Source organism: Rhopalosiphum maidis, chromosome 2 (genome assembly GCF_003676215.2).
Source record: "Rhopalosiphum maidis isolate BTI-1 chromosome 2, ASM367621v3, whole genome shotgun sequence".
Classification (NCBI taxonomy): Eukaryota; Metazoa; Arthropoda; class Insecta; order Hemiptera; family Aphididae; genus Rhopalosiphum; species Rhopalosiphum maidis.
The window spans coordinates 66253625-66272837 of record NC_040878.1 but is presented as its reverse complement, the minus strand read 5'-3'; the positions used below and the strand labels follow the sequence as shown (position 1 = coordinate 66272837).

Sequence of the window (19213 nt, the reverse complement as noted above, 5' to 3'; positions counted from 1 at the left end):
ATTTGGTTTAAAATTGACAATCACTTATAATTTACGGAGTAAACTTTGTTCGAAGTTTTCATTGTTATCCGAGCCAACATGAGTTTGGTGGTGCACAGAGTGCTGTATTCAATTTCAACGAAATATAGGAGTAATGTTAATATACAGTATCATATTTCAACCTCGTATCCTGACAATAATATGTTAAAACTATCTGTTCACAGTTATCAATAAATGCGTGTAAAGTTTAAAATTAAATAAAAAAATATTCTAAACGATAATAATTTTCTTTAAACCATAGGTAGGTATATGTATAAACTAATAAATAAAAGCTATATATTACAACGTAAAGTGCTATAACATTATATAATAATAATATAAAATACAGTATGGAGTACTAAAATAGTAAAATGGCTGATTTTAAAAGTTTAATTACGAGGTCTAATCAAAAAGTATCGAGACTGATACGATTAATCGTAAACCAGTTTGAGTATGAACTTGCATGTGCTATATTAATCTAACTTTATATGTTGGGAAAATATATTAGACATAGATTAGATTAAAATTGTTTCAGTCGGCTTCTAGGTGCGATTAAGTCAAGTATGTTTTTACGTCCCGTCGGATTTCATAATGAGCGAAAATACAGAACAACGAGTGTGCATTAAATTTTGCCATAAACTGGGAAAAACGGCTACTGAAACCTACCAAATGTTATTGTTAGCTTATGGAGATGAAACCATGTCCCGTGCTCGCGTTTTTGAATGGTTTAAACGATTTAAAGAGGGTAGAACAACTGTTAAAAGTGATGAACGTGAAGGACGCCCATCAACAAGCCGCAATGAGGAAATGATACAAAAAATACGAACAGCAATACGAGGTAACCGTCGTTTGACAATTATGGAACTTAGTAATGAGTTTCAAATTTCATTTGGATCAGTTCAAACCATATTGACGACTGATTTAGACATGAGAAGAGTTGCAGCCAAATTTGTACCAAAACTGCTCTCAGGTGAGCAAAAAGAAAATCGAAAACAGATCGCCACTGATTTGCTAGAGTGTTCCGAATCTGATGATTTTTTTTTAAAATCAATTATAACTGGTGACGAGACTTGGGTATATGGCTACGATCCAGAAACAAAGGTACAATCTTCGCAGTGGAAGACACCTGATTCACCACGACCAAAAAAGCTCGTCAAGTTCGGAGTCAAGTGAAGGTCATGTTGACCGTTTTTTTTGACTACCAAGGTGTTGTTCATCATGAGTATGCTCCTAAAGGACAGACTATAACAAAGGAGTACTACATTGATGTTCTTCGCCGTTTACGAGACGCTGTACGAAGAAAAAGACCCGAGTTTAAAGAGTCTGGTAGTTGGAAATTGCATCACGATAATGCACCAGCCCATTCAGCCCATGTTGTGCAGCAGTTTTTGGCTAAACATGGTATCCCAGTTGTTTCTCAACCCCCCTATTCACCAGACCTAGCTCCATGTGATTTTTTTTTATTCCCAAAAATAAAAATGGCGCTTAAGGGTAAACGTTTTCAAGATGTAGATGAAATAAAACAAAATGCGACGGAGCAGCTACGAGGAGTTTCTAAAAATGACTTCCACAGGTGTTTTCAAAAATGGCAGGAACGTTGGAGAACATGTATGGACTCAGAAGGAGCATACTTTGAAGGAGATTGAATGTAAATAACTTTATCTAATATATTTTTTTTTTTTTTTAACAGTCTCGATACTTTTTGATTAGACCTCGTATATAATAAAAATGTATAGTTAATAATATATTAGAATGGAGTGCCTAACCTAACATAACATAATCATTTATTTTTTAAATTATTACCTCATAATAATGATTGCCATTTTTTAAGTACTCTTCTAGTAAAACCATTGAATGGTGGAATGAATTTTGAGCAGCCACATAATTATTTTTTGTAAAATTATTATGCCACAAAAGCACGTCGTGCATGTTTAAACGGTATATTGTTTTTAAATTAATAATATTTAGTAACTATTCTTATCTTAAACTATCATAAAAAAATCGTGTATTTTAGATCGACTGTTTGGCTGCCTCGCGCTATGTATGCGATAAAAATGTACATATTCTTATAAATCAATATTAAGTTAAATAATATAATCAATGCCAGTTATAGCTATGACCAGTTAACTACGCCACTTGACGAACATAATAAGGAGCAATATTATGATATTGAAGAAAACAAAATTAAATATTTAATGAGATTTTTCTATGTCGTGTTTTCTTTAGAAAGTTTTATTATAAAAGCTGAGTAGTTTATGGTGTAACTGTATATGCGCTATAAAGCATTATGTGTTTATACTACTTAAAAAATTGTACTAACAATGAGAAATAACAAGGAGGTAATCATGAAATGTCAACTGGTGTCTCATAAGCTATTTACCTTGTTAAATTATGTTTAAAAGACGAGACAAAGTTGGCATAACCAGAGGTCGAGTACAAAGGCTATTTCAATTATTACACCAAAGTTCACATAAAGATTTTTACGACCAAAACAGAAGAAAAGAAAACGTGAAAAAAAATGCGAAACAAAACATGAAACAAGTTTATAACGTAAAGCACACTATAACGTGGCAATAACTTTTTACAGAAATTTAATTGCGAGAGGAATAACTTGATAACAAAATGAGAAAATATTTTGAATTGGTCCCATTAAGGCAATTGTAGGTCTCTTAAAAATATTATTTTACCCAAAAAAATGAGTATAATGAAAAAAACAGACAAATAAAAAAAGAACATAATTTTTTTCATTTTTTGTCATTTTATGTTTTTAATATTTTTTATTTCATGCAAATTTAAAATCTAAATAGACCATATTTAGTTGTTATTATTATTTTTTTTATTATTTTTAAGTTTCAATGGATTTTCTCATTGGTGCAGAAGTGAACACGCCTAATGACCATATAATATATGATAATTAGATTTTATCCAAAGTAGTAACCATTTATGAACTCCGACATATCTTAAATTGGTTTTTTTTGTTTTTTAAAAGAATATTTTTATTTTACTACAATTTTTGTTCCGTAAAAATTTCATAACATAAAACGTACATAAATAATTGTATTGTATTATGTATATGATATATAATAGAAACAGTGTACGTTCTTACAATGTATTCGAATATTTAAATATTCTTATTACTAAAAGAAATGAACACATTCGCATGTTAATCAAGTTTTTAACTTTTAATACGAGCCATCTGTTCCTGGGTGGTCCGATCAATATTCATCCAGTTATAGGCGCATCTGAACAGTTGATATCCGTTGTTGCTATACATGCGTTGTACTTTTTGATTTTAAATTACTGATTATTTTTGTCGATATTACATCAATGTTTTTAAAATATCAAAACTTTGAAAACACGATTAAATAAATAAAAAATAAAAGCGTTTTAGAAAGATCACATTTTAAGTTAAACAAACGTTATTATTCAGAAAGCGATATTTTGTTTGAAATATTCCTTGAGATTTTAAATCATGTAAACCTAATAATTGTGTATATTTATGTATATTGTACATTCGTATATCATAGTATGTGTTACGTTCGGCTTAGCTCCCTAAGTTTTGTTTTAAGATTTTCAACAAATTTTAGGTTATTCATTAGAGAAAATTATAAAATGTACTACATAATTCATAAAACTGGATATCCGAAAGGTATGTGTTATTTAAACTTTAAAGTTATAGGTTAAGTATCTATACATTTTGTATTGTACGTTTATAATAAAATTAGAATGATTGAATTATATGTTAATATTTTATAACGACAACGGTAACAGATTATGTATACGCCGTTAAATAAATAATTGTATATAAATTTGTAAAATGTTTATGTGGGGGTGTGGGGCAAAGCCTCTGCGGGCCTGTTCTATTTTTATAATTGTAGCCCTTCCCTCTAACAATCAAAATTTGCGCCTATGAATTAGTGTTGTTAATAAGGTTTTTCGATTTGTTTATTCTGTTCGAGTATTGAACAGTGGTAGCACAATTTATATTTAAGTCTATAGTATAGTTAATCAACAGAAGATTCTTGTTTTATTTACTATATGATGTGATATAGAGCGCTCAATCAACAAAAAGTAACTAAATTGCTCCTCTGTTGAATGTAAATAATAAAAAATGTATAGACATAAGGTATTTTTAAATTAGCTGTGGTCGTTATACAATCGTTTACATTTTTTACATCTTTTCACCTTGTAGGCTATTACAATTATATAATTTGCACTCATTACAAAAAATAAAAAATACATGTAATATCAATACGAGGAAATCGGACGGAAGTATTCGCGATTGACAAACGATATACGCACCAAATATCGCCTTAAATTATGTAAATACCGATTCCAGCGTGAATGTATTAAAACACCCAGAGACGATATATTATTATACACACTACCACGGTCACGGTATAGCGTCGAATAGTATACCTATTACCTACTAATTTAGTCTTGAAATCTCGGGCACGCAAAATACCAAACAACGTCAATTCCGGAGTAATGACGACGGAAAATCGATATCGCGCGTTCGGTTTTTCGGCATACTTCCGCATAATAATATATAATATATTACAATATCACAGCGCTACACTATAATATAATATACTTTATGCATTCCACGAACCTATCACTAAAGTTTGCACAGATATTATAATACGATGTCAATATGTCATATTATTACGATGTCGCCGCGCGGCCTTAATAATATACAGAAGAAAATCTGATCAGGTTGGCGGTTGGACAAAGTGACGGCGACGACAGGCCGGGTTGATTTGTCGAGTGTTTGCGGCACGATACGCAGCAATGTCACACGGGAAACCGCAGAGGTGCCGGGGACGTGGACCTGAGGTGCGATCGCAGTTTAATAACAATTCGCCCGAATACCTGGGTCCGGATTTATAATGGCGACCGGTCGGGCCGCCGCGTTGGAAATTATTCAAGTATTCAACGGACGGTCGTGGTCAAACGCCCAAAATATAGATTCATACTATATAATATTATTATGATAATGGAATATACGCGTAGTGCAAGCGAGTACGATCTGTAGAGGATAAAGTCCTTGGCATAATTATACAGGCACAAATATACGAGGTGTATTATTATAATTTCAATTAGGTATTATATAGTTTGGCAGGTACGGACGAAAGTTAGAATAGCAGCGCTTTACATTAATTGTGTTAGCAAAACAAAACAAAAAAAAAATCGTAATAAAAAGACTAAAAAATCCACCGACGACAAATGATTTAAGCTTCTGGCGAACGAAATGTTTTGAAAAAAATAAGAAAAATCGTTCTACAATGAAACATTCAGCACTACCCAAAACGCGAGCGGTGGTCGGCACAATCATATCGTTGTAAATCACGAGCATTAAAATAGGCTGTATTATAATGCGTGTTATGTGCGAGAACATTGCTTACCCGATTCGAACGATATCTCGCTGATCATCATCCATTTGTTGGCGAAAAACAGTTGTAATTTGAGGAACCTGCCGGTCCGGTGGTGAAGTTTCACCGTGACGTTTCTGGCCTCGGGCATGATGGTGTCCGCTGGGTACGTGTACGACACGGGTTCAGGAAAGAAGTGTTCGCCTCCGACACTGAAATAGGCTTTGGCATGCGAAAAAACCTGTAAAAAAATACAAATGTGTTACATAATATTGCATATATATATAGGCCATAGGGTTCGGATTTAAAGGAAATATAATTAATAAAATCATTTAAAATGTCAAAGCATTTATGAAATTTATTAAAAAATTAAATAGTTTATATTAAAAAACCAATGCGGACTTACGAACAATTTTGAATCTAGTATCAACGCATTGTGAACAAATTTTAATCTATAGATAGGTAGTATGGGCACTTTTATATACGTTAAAAAATTAACTCGCTATACCAAATACTCGATAATGCATTTAGCGATGTAAAAATAATTGACAAACGACAATGCACCGTCTTCAGAAGATCTTATCGATTTGTTCTGTTAAGACGCATGTCATCGTGTATAGAACTATTAAATCAATTGAAAATTAAACACAAAAAAGGTATTTATAAATCAAAAATGCATTTATGAGTTAAAAAGCCAAAAAAAAAAGAAAAAAACCATTCATCGTCTTAAACATTAAATAACACACATTTTTATATAAAAATATTTTTCAATTATTATTATTTAAAAAAAAAAAAGGCTTTTGCCTTCAAATCCGAACCCTACATAATATATACATACGTAGTGTATTATTGGTAATTGGTTTACGTATACCTATATAATATAAAAGCGTGTTTTCGAATTTTATTGTCTTATATTATTAACGAAAGTGTACACTCTTGCAGTTATAACTGTTCTTGCGTGACAGTGAATCGGATTAACGTATTAGCTTTTAATTATTATATTCGTGTGTATTATATTAAACTCGTCGTCAAACTCGAAATATTGACATTTAGTGTTTGTGCACCTCCAAAAACCAAAAGAAAAATAATACCGTCGTGTTTCAATGGAAAGTATTAGTATAATATATACTTATATTATAATTGTTTTTGAGTGAAGTGTTAGTGTTACTATTTGAACGATGTATATAAAAGTGTAAATATAATATGTAAATACACATATTATCTGTGTGTGTAAAATATATCCCTCGTTTTCCCTAACTTTTCGAGAAATACCTTTGAAATAAATAAACTTTTCATACACAGATTCGAATAACGTGTTGAATTATACACTGTATACGTAAAACTAAACTTTGTATACATATTAGGTCGTCGACTCACACACGTCCACAAACATTTAAAACAGTGCACGTATCACACGGCCGTCTCGTTTCTTTTCAATTCGTTGTAGTCAATTTCAATAATAATATGTTTTACGCGAAATAGAATAGAATCCATTTACAAACGGTGTAAGAGTGGGACATCCCCCTCCACAGACTAGTTTGATATTAAATACTACGACCGTCTGTCTGCCTGTCTGTCCCTTTGTGCGCGTCACTGCCTGGGGCAATCGGTTATCTTTTTGGAATTTCGACTTCAATCACCTTCTGTTAACGACTGAAATTATACCTAGGTATATGATAATATACTATACATATTAGCAGGTAGAGTACAAGTACTTTACTTCCGAACGACAAACGCCTTTACCAAACCATCAAACAAGTACTTTGATAGGCATCAAAGCCGTATTAACGAATATTCTACTTGGGAGTGGATTATCAACATCCCCCCTAACTATCCATCAAATTAAAAACAAATAATAATAAATATATTATTTATTAATATTGTATAGGTATCAGGTATGTTATAGGTTTTTCGTGGGTCAAAGATCCGTACCGTCAAAATTTAGCGCCCGGAACAAAATTAAAAATATTTGCCTCATCCATTAATTAACCTAACCTTTTTGACTCCCCCTTAAAAGGGCCAAAAACAGGTCCGCTTGGCCCCCCTACAGCACTGGCTGTATAATTGAGGGTGGTATAACATTATATTATTGACAATGTTAATCAATGAGCATTTATTTAATTTTTAAAGTACAACCAAGTCTTGATTTAAATGTATTAATTTTTTTCAAATGCTTATAAACTGATAGATTGAAACATGATTGTTGCTAAATATTTTAGCATGCTCATATTTACCAAAATCCAATTTGTTAGGTTAGGAAATATAATCTACAAGGGTAGAGACAAAACCGATGTTTAAATTAAGAACGACGTTCACGTTAATCAAATTCAATTGTTATAATATAAATAATTTAATATACGTAAATGCTTAGCTCTGTCCAAAATTATACTAGAGGATAATATAATAATTTTAAATACTTAGTTTTTAAACGTATAATAAAAATAAACCCACTGTATTTTGCAAAAGTCATTAATTAATCAAGACAAGTTTAAAAAATACTTGATTTCTACCTACCCTGCAGCTGTGGATCCAAGAGGGGCAGTGGGCAAGGGGTGATAACCTCCCTGTAGACTCTGTTACACTGATGAATTCTAGTGTATCTGTTTTTGGCAGCCGATAAAATACGATACGCACATGGTCAACACCCCATCTCCCCGTAAATATATTCTGGATTCACGTCTGTTATCCTATCTGGATTTCTTGTGACTTACAACATCATAACGTATTTGTACATGGTCAAACGTACATAGGTTACCCTACTAACTAGAGCGTAACTAGAGGAGTGCTTGGATGGACTTCAGATCCCCTAGAATTTTTGGGTAAATGTACGTACCAATTAAATTTTAATGCTAATTGTAGTTTTGTCTATAATGTAAAAATATATAATATTTCATGTAAAGGAATAATAATTCAAGAGTCATTTATAAACATAAATAGAAACAATAAATACCTAGATATATAATTTAAAAAAAAATGTCTATAAAATATTTTTAGGACTCCCCCCCCTCACCCTTAACTTAGAGGACTAGTTATCCTATGTCCCGCAGACTGCAATACTGTCATTGTTAATGGATATTAGATGCCCATTGGCAATTAAAAACAGATATATCCAATCTAAGGTCGATTGGATATTGTATCATTAATTCAATTTCAAATTGAACATTAAATGTTTTACTAGTATATTATATACCTTCATATTGATTTTTAATTAATGTTAGATTATAATAAATTATTAGTTCAATTATTTATTGCAAATACAATGTCCTATAACCGATATTGTGTAAATATTAACATAGATTTTCATTGGAATTAAAATATTAAATTTCTAATGACTGGTAAATTATAATATTTAAAGTATAATAATAATCCAACGATGTTAAAACAACAATGTATTCATATTTTTACTGTTTTAAAATTAAATATTAAATTTTTAATGACTGCCCAACGATATTTAAATGTTTAAAATACAATAGTTTTATTTTTAAAAGGTTTAATTTTATTAATTGGAAATTAAACATTACTACGATAAGGACCAATTTAATATTTGTCCAATTAACTATTAGGCTTATTTTAATTTAATTTTTAACATGTTAATTTACAAATTTTAATTTTAGAGTTATACTATAAACAAGTTTTAAATAACAATGGCCTAGTGAATCTTATTTGTTTTGAAATAAATTACCTATGTAATCCTATTGACCTAAAGTTATGTAATGAAATCTATCAACATCATCAGTCATGGAAAATAACAAACAATAATAATGAATGTATAAATATAATTGGCCCTTATAAAACTAAAAATGATGTTAACAATATTGTACTATCGATACCAATACATAGCTAATTAAGCGATAACAATGTAGTCTATCTATAGGTACATAATATTATCCTGTATAGTTAAAAGACAGAATTTCAAAAACTACAAATGGTGCAGGCGTACGTAATTGGAAAATTGCTCTGCGAATGAATTTCATATTTTTCTATATCTTTAAACATAAATATATCTTTAAATAAACAACATTTATTAGTTTTATTAGAAGTATTAATTGTTTATTAATTGTTTGTTTTTTGTACTATATAAGAATGTATTGCTATCACATTCTCAAAATTACGTAATTTTGAACAAAATGTATTTTTAGTGGCCAAATCCAATATCATATTTTTTATTTAGATTGTCTATTGTGTGGCTACAATGTCAATAAAAAAAACATGTAAAAGAAAATTGTTGGTGTATTATATAATATTATTTTAAAAAGGCAAAATTTGATGTATTGAAAATAAATTATAAAACTTTTACAAACTTTACACTTTAAAAACTAATAAAAACAATATTAATTGTCGAAAGTCGTGAAAGCGATATTGTCACTTTTGATCCCAAATTTCAAGTTGATAAGTGACGTTACATTCGGAATAAAATAAAATGTTCTGTTATTCAATAATCTAAACTAACAAATTTAATTTCGAATCTTATTTAAAACATTTTTTTTTTCATATACATAATACGCTATGATTATTATATTGTATGATCATAAACTAACTATTTATAATTGTAATTGATTAAAGTTTCACATGCGTATATGATATTATCCATATACAAGCTAATATACAACAATTAAAAAATACAATATAGGTACTTTTAGTTTATAAAAAAAAAAAAAATGATAATAAATTCTAATACTTTAGTTAAGGAATTATACATTTTTTATTAAATTACAAAAATAATAAATGCCTATTAGTACAAACAAAAAAAAAAAAAAAATATTAAAAGGACCTTTGCCATTGATAATAGACGTATTACAATTATAAAAAGAGTCTAAAATAATAGTTGAACGTGATATCATAAATTTAACATTAAAAACACATTATATTATACATGATAACATAATATTGTATCTTATTCATAGAAAAAAAAAAATTAAATCGATTTCTACTTTACATTTTGCTCATCAACGTTAACAGATTTAAGTGAAAATAAACTTACTTGTACGCCTTGACGAAAGTCGTTGTTGGAGTGCATGTACAAGGCGGTGAAGTTCCTGACGATGTCAAACTCGAAAGTCATTTCTACTGATGACCCATAGCCCATTGTATCATTTTTCCATCCTACCCATTCGTTGTATTCTGTGGAAAACGATTTTGTTAAATGGTGAGGAAATAAGAATGTTGAAAACAGCATTGAAACCGTTCACCGGTAACGAATAAACATAATACAAAATACATACATAATATATTATATTCGAATATTGTTATTTTCACCGACTTACTTTTCACGAACGGTTCATCAATTCCGTATCGACCGTCGCAGAGTTGTCCTATACCGCCGACCAATATACCTCCTTCTTCACGACCGTCGTAACTCGTGTCTTTTACATCACCCTGTATTACCGAATAGCTGATTACACCTTCTGTGAAATAACAACACAAATATTAATTATGTTAATTTATCGAATAAATTCGTTTGTAACCATATGTGATATATGTGTGTATTTTTATTATTGTGCATGCAGTCTGCTTATGGTATTTTGTAAAACACATGTCAATTCTATTGTTGTCACGATGAAACCTAACGAGAAGTTGATATCCCAAGCAATTTTTTTTTATCTCATGTTATACTACATCATGTATAACTAGGTCAACATAAAATTAAATAACAATTTACTTACAGTGAGTACCTAATATTTTGCTGGAAATAAAATTGTATATTCTACTACGTCGTTAACTGTAGTGCAGTTTACTCTCGTCGTCCTTAAGGTGTTCATTATAAATGTTTAGAGTTACTAAATAGTATAAATTCCTAAAATACAAAAACCTGTCATGAACGTGAAATTTAAATTTGAATGCTTGTTATTAAATATATGATGACACTCTAGTCTGACTTAAATGCGATATAGTGGATTTCATTATTTAATTACATACAATTGCATTACTGTCATAATTTCAAAATTAAACTCTCTACAATAAAATATTAAATATACTTTTAAATTTAATTTTGTTTTCATTAAATTAAACAAAAAAACTTTCGATAATTACTATAATGACTAAATAGGTCCATTTCAGCAGTATAATATGATATACCTAAGCATTGAAAAATATTATATAAAATGAAATTCAATTTGTTCAAAAAAAAAAAAAGATTAAATAGGGTTTAAAGTTAAACAGATTTTATAAATTATGTGTACTCCATGAGTATCAATGATTTATCAGTCAAAAGTTTCTAACTGTATTTAAGTCTTTTATAAATAGTTGAACGAGCTTGTAAATAAATTCTTCAAGTTATTTGCTTTTGAAGACAAAATAATAAGTGTTGAATAAAATAGTTTAAAAATATTTTGAACTCTATACCTACCTAGTCATGCAACAGTAATAAGTTCATGTTAAATTATAGTTATTTACGCTTCAAACCGGCAAACTGGATAATTCCTTCATTTTACACGATAATTGGCAGATATTGTAATTTATTTTAGTAACAAGAACCTTGTTGTTGTTGTATTGTTTTTTGTTATGTTTTTGTAAATAAAATTGTTGACTTTTCAGTTGGTAAATGTTTACTTTTTCAATAGTAAATAAATATTAGGAATATTATTGGAATAAATAATATATAGATTAACATGTTGGATTTATTTATATTATAAAACTCAATGACAATATATACTAAGTCATCACTTGTCACTTTTAAATATTTTATTCATTAAAAACAGATTTGAATTATTTTAGTATTATATTATTAGTATATATTATTAATATATTTAGAAAAGGTTTTTCAGTTTTTTTTTCAATATAGATTTAATTAAAATTTTTAATTCGCATAAGTGTATTTTTTTATAAATTAAGATATATTAATATTAATAAAATACAATAAATATAAGTGAAATAAAAAGTAAAAAATAAATTCAATTTTTATAGTTGTATTTTTGACATTCTTTAGTAAAGAACTTAGTGGTGATCTAGTGTACTACCCATGTGCCTGATACAGAATATTTTTTATTTTTGTTGAAGACGGTATCTAAAAAATATGCAATTTTTATTTTAAATTGTGTTTTAATACATTATATTATGGTCCCTGTTATGGATGTTTTGATTTTTATGGTTCGTTCATAATTTTAGGAAAAAAATGTCATAAAATAACCTATCTTTCTAAAAAAACTAACTAAACAACTAATAAAAAAATTATTTCTCAAATTTTTTTTTATTTATCATACATTTATAACAACGAAAATTTCTCATGCTGAAATGGTTAATTAGTTAATAAATTTATTAAAATACTGAACAATAAATTAGAGAAGGTATTTTTACTGGTTGGCCGCAAATTGATGTAATATTTTTATCATCCCGACGAAGTTACACATTTTTAATGATTAGCTTAAAATCACGTTCCTTCCAAACTAAGTATACATATTTCATATATATATATAGGCAGGTAAACAATTTATAGAACTATATGAACATGGATAAACATATAACTTTGGTCTTGTAACATTTTTAAAAAGTAAAATACAAATATGAACTATTTAAAACTCTGAAAATAATAATATGCATAAATTCACAGTTTTTAATGTAAGTTTCGAGTGTGCACAATAATATCATACATAGATATTTAAACGGTCTTGCGCATAGGCGTGCGCAGACCTGAATTTCGGGGGTGCCTACAATTTTTCGGGCCCTTTTCTCAATTCAGACCCTCTCTTAACAATACATATATATATTTTAATAAATCTTAATGCACGAATAAACACTATACTTACATTATATCACATATTAATCAGTGGTATTACTAGTACCAAATTATATATTTCATTAAATAAATGTAACTAAAATCTATTTTCAAGATAATTGCAATATTTATTTAGAGATATTGTTACGTACAGATACTTGGTGCAGACCGATCGCGAATAGCTGAATCGGTTTTAATAATAATTTACATTAACATAAAATATAAATGATCCTTTTGGAAAATAAATTGATTCTTTAAATCTGTATAATGAAATAGTTTTAAATATTATTCATCAGTATGTCCTTACCATAATGATAACAACCAATAATCTCAGCTCGAAGGCAAACCATACGAGGCTGTCCGCTGTAAGGCACTAAACGGATTTTTGATGCTATGATTGCTGGCACCAAAGATCGGTCTACTATTGTATTCGTGTCCCTGTTCGCTTGCAAAACCTGTAAATAAAAAAAGAAAATATTAAATATGCTTATGTGTAGTTGCATAAAATAAAACAAACGGTACAAATTATTTTAATTTTGGATTTAGTATGCACCGAGTCTTACGACGACCTGTTGACAAGTCGTTTATTTAAACTATAACTACGGAAAAAATACAACGTAAGTAGATAATATAATTATGTTTAGGTATCATAATATTTAAATTCCAAATGTTTCAAACCTAACGCTATTATTTGCATACAGCAAATTTTTTTAAATCCTAATTGACATTAATAAATTATAAACTTATATTATGATCATTGTTCATGTATTATGGTTAATACATATATTCATTCCTACAACTTTTACATAAATCAAATCTCATTTTATAAAGAAATTTTAATATTACACTATACGTTTATTAAGTCAGTACATAGTAACTGCCCTGATGAATAAAGAATACAAGATATTATAGGCGTTTTATAGTATTAAGCAGATCATTGAAACGATTGACCCATGATAGAGGAGTTAATATCGGAGAACATACCATTATGCATTTTATATATGTATAGCAGTCACGCTATAAGAAAATATGAAACAATGGCTATTAGAGCAACCATAGAATATCAACTAAGTGGAAAATATTAAGAAATAGACCAGTGGATTGAGGAGGCAATAGTTTGACGAGGTAAGTTGAGACTTGATGATACTGGACGTGGAGGAATCGGAGAGACATTGATTATTCAGGATAGCAGAAGATGAAAAGCTGTGGCATAGACTCTAGTAGAGTCATAAATCCTAAAAGAAGATAGATGCATTAAGTACCATTAGCGTAATAATTTGCGTGTAAAAATTAATAATATTATTATTATTATTGTAATTTAGAAATTGTGCAGTTATAAACATTTTTAGTGGCTAACATTTGGTACGTATCATACTATGTATATTATGTAACATGGTCTGAAATTAATCGAAGTTTTCACGTGTGAGATGAAATATTCAGTACTAATTGTAGAACACGGCTATTGTTATTGAAATGTACGCAACTTCCCTCTCTATAGCCATTGAAATTATGAGAAGGTCCCTGTAGAATAATAATTAATTCCCCACTATATGTCTCAACAATATTCAATTTTCAAGTATAAAACATAATTTCACGGGCTCGTACTTTTCATCATTTCCAATATGGTTTGCGGCGGCCACATAAAGTACATTCAAATTATCACTCAACGGCAGAAACCAAGTTTTCTCATTAAACGTAATGTTCCTATGTATACATCACATAGCACCACTAAAGAATATAGTATACCCACATAATAATATATACAATATTCATATATATAAAATACAAACATATATAGGTACATATGTACATACATACATGCATGATGCATGCATTACTTAAACATAATATCCATGGTACAAACTTAGTTCTTACATGCACACAAAGTTGTTTTCAAATTTTATATTTTCTGATATTATTTAAAATTCACTGCAAATATCAAAATTGAATAATATTGTCAATCGCCGTTCGGCATGCGTTATTGCAACTATTTTGTTTATAAAATATAATATAATATGTATGCCATACATATATTATAAAAAAGATAGTGATTCTCAGGTCTATCACAACTATTTAACTAATAAGCATTAATAACTATAACAACGCATTTGAGTTATGGCTATTATTTTTTTCTGATGAACAGGCTTGTCCAAGAACACTACGACTACAGTAAACAAAAGTAATAATTATGTAGATTTTTATGTACGTAAAGTAAATACTTTATTATGTAAGTTATATATTATAAGTTTATAAGTTAGAAATGGTATAATATGACGACGATGATAAACATGAGTTAAAACTAAGAAGCTATATAATAATAGCCCGTTATGCTGACATTACATATGAACTTTGACAATGTTAATCGAAATCGCGTCGATGTGGAATGGGACTTACTACGATAATTATAGTGGACTAAAATAAAGTGCGATATTGCAGACAACTTCAAAGATCAATCTGTAGTTTCTAAAGTAGGTTTATTTTATTATTATAATATTTTATATTGTGTTTCATTAATTGTTACACAAATTTAACTAAAACATTTTTCACGTATTAGAATTATCGTAAATATTATTGATTAGTAGTTATAATCCGTAACGTATATTATATTTGTGTATCTATTAATAACATATTATTATGATTTATGTTATCATTTTCAACCGCGACGCTATGGATAAGAAACACTTTTATAATGTATGATTTTTCTGACAACTAAGAAAAATAAATTATAACGAATGATTTTTAAAGAACCGCATACGACTTCATTTTACGACACTCAACTTTTAAACACTTGACTATGTATTAGCGCTATGAAGACATTATACGACACTTGGACATCACAAGTATACTGAAGTATATTATATATACGTACCTAATACGTATAATATACATACGACGGATATTATAGTGTGATATTTATATACAAAGCGTATGTATATTAGTGTAATAAGCTTATAGAAATATACAAATGTACTTACGTAATATAAATATATATATTACTGTTCTACATTGAATTTCCATTTGTGCAAGTGTGCAAGAAAATGGCAACTTGATAGTATAAACCGTTCAAAATTATAATTATAGTGCTTTATTGATACATGTATACCTACGACAGTTTATAGACGTACCAGTATTCATCAGTGTCAATATAACGACATTTCGCATAAATCATGATAAATATTATCTAAATTATTTAATAATGTAATATTCGGTAATTGGTCATCGGGAGCACATGCTACCTACTCGTTTTTCACATCAGCTAATGTATACATTGCACACTCGTGAATACAAACACACGCGCATGCATATTACAATATATGTTATACGTTCGTAATGCTCGCCGTGCAGGTGTGCGATAAACAGAATACTATAATATTTTATCCTAACAGTGTTGTTATAAAAATAATTTTAAACATAATATTATAATATTTTAATAATTTTATTTTTATTTCAACCTTTTGAAGAATTACAAGAATATACCATATATTTTAGAAATAACGCGATGAAAAAATTCAAAACGGCGATCTAAAGAATTCCATGCATGTTTTGACGATGAAACTCGTTTTTATTTTTATTTTCTCGTAAAACACTGAAACTCGCAGTGGAATCGCCTCCCGACTACACTTAACCGTGTGTTTAGGGATATGTTAATCGCACATAACAGAAATCGTGCGCAGATTATGAGCACAGCATATAATGCAAACCGGGTATATACGATATTCGTGAAGTGAAATTATTACGAACGCTCTGTATTGCGACACCGTATAATAATATTATATACAGTATTGTACGAATCGTTAATACCGAATTTTACGTGCAAAGCACGGCAACGAGTCTCGTCCGTAAGTACATAATATACCTACAATAATACGCAACGTTATGGCGAGGAACGGTGCTGGTCTTACGTATACAATGCATATAATATGTGTGTAAATATATATATATATATATATATACGCCGGTGGTATAAAACTTTTGGAAAACTATCGCATGCACACAATATACACCTGTACAGTGTATTTATATATATAATTTTATATTGCAGTGCGGGCCGATATATTTTACGATGGGTTTCACAGCGCGGGTGAGAATAAAAATAAAACCTGCCGTTGCGTGGGGTGCTGGCGAGAGGAGGAGAAATAGGAGGAGGTTTGTGATAAGCTTTTCGACGGGATTAATCGGCGTGACTTAATTAAGTGGCCGTCTTTTACAGTCTACAGGTGCGGGTGAGTAGTTCGGCAAAAGTGCACTCTAAAAGCAAAGGCTTCTGAGCAGCCCACCCATTCAGTTACCGATCATTAGGTAAGGTCGGCGGCATGCATTACACGAGACGAGGGATTCGAACATACAGAACTACAATACGGGTTGTATAGTATAAATTATATAGAATACGTATATATGTTTAGTTACCGTTCGATATGTTATATGCCTATGCAATTTGATAACCACCATAGCAGAATATATAGAGAATATTCAAATTATATAATAAATTTTATTTATAAACACGTTGACACTCGGTGTATTGTTTTATATAACATAAGTTTACCTATCTTGTGTATGTAATTAATCTTGTTGATAATTTTTTTTATAAAATTAAACATTTATAATAGATTATAATATTATATTCAACTTAATTATAGATTTGATTAACCTACTGCATGTAAGCATACACAATTTGTATTGAAAATAGTGAGTTATAATAATTACTACTAAATAGTAATAAATATAAACATACTATTAATATAAATTTAATTTAAATATTACAAATATATAATTATTTTTAAAAATAATATTTTATATAGAACAATGTTAACGATAACTAAATTAATTGAAATGGTTCAACAACAAAAAAATTTTAATATTAACGAACGTCATTATCCAATTCCAAAAATAAATATATACCATTTCCCCCTATGTATCTTTTTTTTTAATTCAAAAGGCATAGAATTATAAAAGATTGGTCCCAAATAATCCACAAAAGACGAACTAAAATATTTAGTGGCATATTTAACCGTTAAATCACAATTTTTCATTTTTTTTTTTTTTATTAATTAACTCCTCATGATAACTATCTAATTTAAAATTGTTTAACTAAGAAAATAATAACTAGTTTTTATGTAAATATCTTATTGGAAATAAACCAAATTCATAATGATTTTCATTCGTAGATCCCTGTAGTGTGAATGTATTTAAACAAATTCTAACAGTATTATTTTAATTAACTATAAGTGTATTTAATATGTTATCTAAAGGTCATACCAATAAATCATAATATTTAAAATTAGATTGATACTGTGCAAAGTAAACTAATTTCATTATTTTTTTAGGTACCATATTTTTGATTTTGACTAATTTATAAGTTATGAAACGTAAGTTTCCTAGTAATATACAAAATGTTTTATTTAAATATATAATATTTATAGAAATTAGAGACTATTACGACGTTATGTTAATATTATTATTTATTATTTTATAGTCATAGTTGAAAACTGTTAATATTTATCTGGTATAATCTTTTTCAAATATTAATACATAGTTTTTACGTTCAGCACATAAATGTCTATTATATACCGAACATGATTCAATTATTGTGAATATTCCATACGTAAAAGTTATGAATAGGTACAAAAGTGGTATTTATTACTATTTCGTAAAACTACTAGTACAAAATTAAATTTAATAAAACGTATGAAAGACTATGATATGTGACTGTTGTATAAATTATACAGAATGATTAAAATATCTTTATATATTTATATATTGTTAACTATATAGCTCAACAACTGTACATTTCAAATAAACAACCTATACTTAACTTTAAAGGTATAATAATCAAGTTTACTTTCATTATTTTTTTTTTGTTCTCATTACTGATAAATATGGCATCATGAACATCCATCAGTTAAAGTTGAGACGGACAAATTAAAAAATATCATATTTCAAGTACCAAATAGATGTGATCCAACGATGAATATCGTCGTGATTAACTCTTGCATCACTATATAAATAATAATAAATATAATATAATTTTTACTTTACCTCACCTCTTGTATCATGTTTTGAATAAATATAAATTTTTAGATGAAGTTAGATGAATACTTAAATCACTTTGTGA

General features: G+C 28.7%; 2 protein-coding genes across 3 annotated transcripts in view; one reads left to right on the top strand and one right to left on the bottom strand.

The window, feature by feature from the left end:
- The window catches only part of LOC113553389 (discoidin domain-containing receptor 2), a 244377-nt gene that overhangs the window by 65986 nt on the left and 159178 nt on the right, over nt 1-19213 (bottom strand). For both annotated transcript variants that reach the window (XM_026956702.1, XM_026956701.1), the window contains exons 5-8: nt 13409-13556; nt 10655-10795; nt 10372-10511; nt 5424-5631 (exon numbers count right to left, since the gene is read on the bottom strand). In XM_026956702.1, coding sequence (XP_026812503.1) covers nt 5424-5631; nt 10372-10511; nt 10655-10795; nt 13409-13556 — 637 coding nt within the window. The remainder of the gene's footprint in view (nt 1-5423; nt 5632-10371; nt 10512-10654; nt 10796-13408; nt 13557-19213) is intronic.
- Nucleotides 580-1207, top strand: LOC113553390 (protein GVQW3-like). Its single transcript, XM_026956703.1, has 2 exons — nt 580-856; nt 917-1207. Exons 1-2 carry the CDS (start codon nt 610-612, stop codon nt 1189-1191), a joined length of 522 nt encoding a protein of 173 aa, XP_026812504.1. The 5' UTR covers nt 580-609; the 3' UTR covers nt 1192-1207.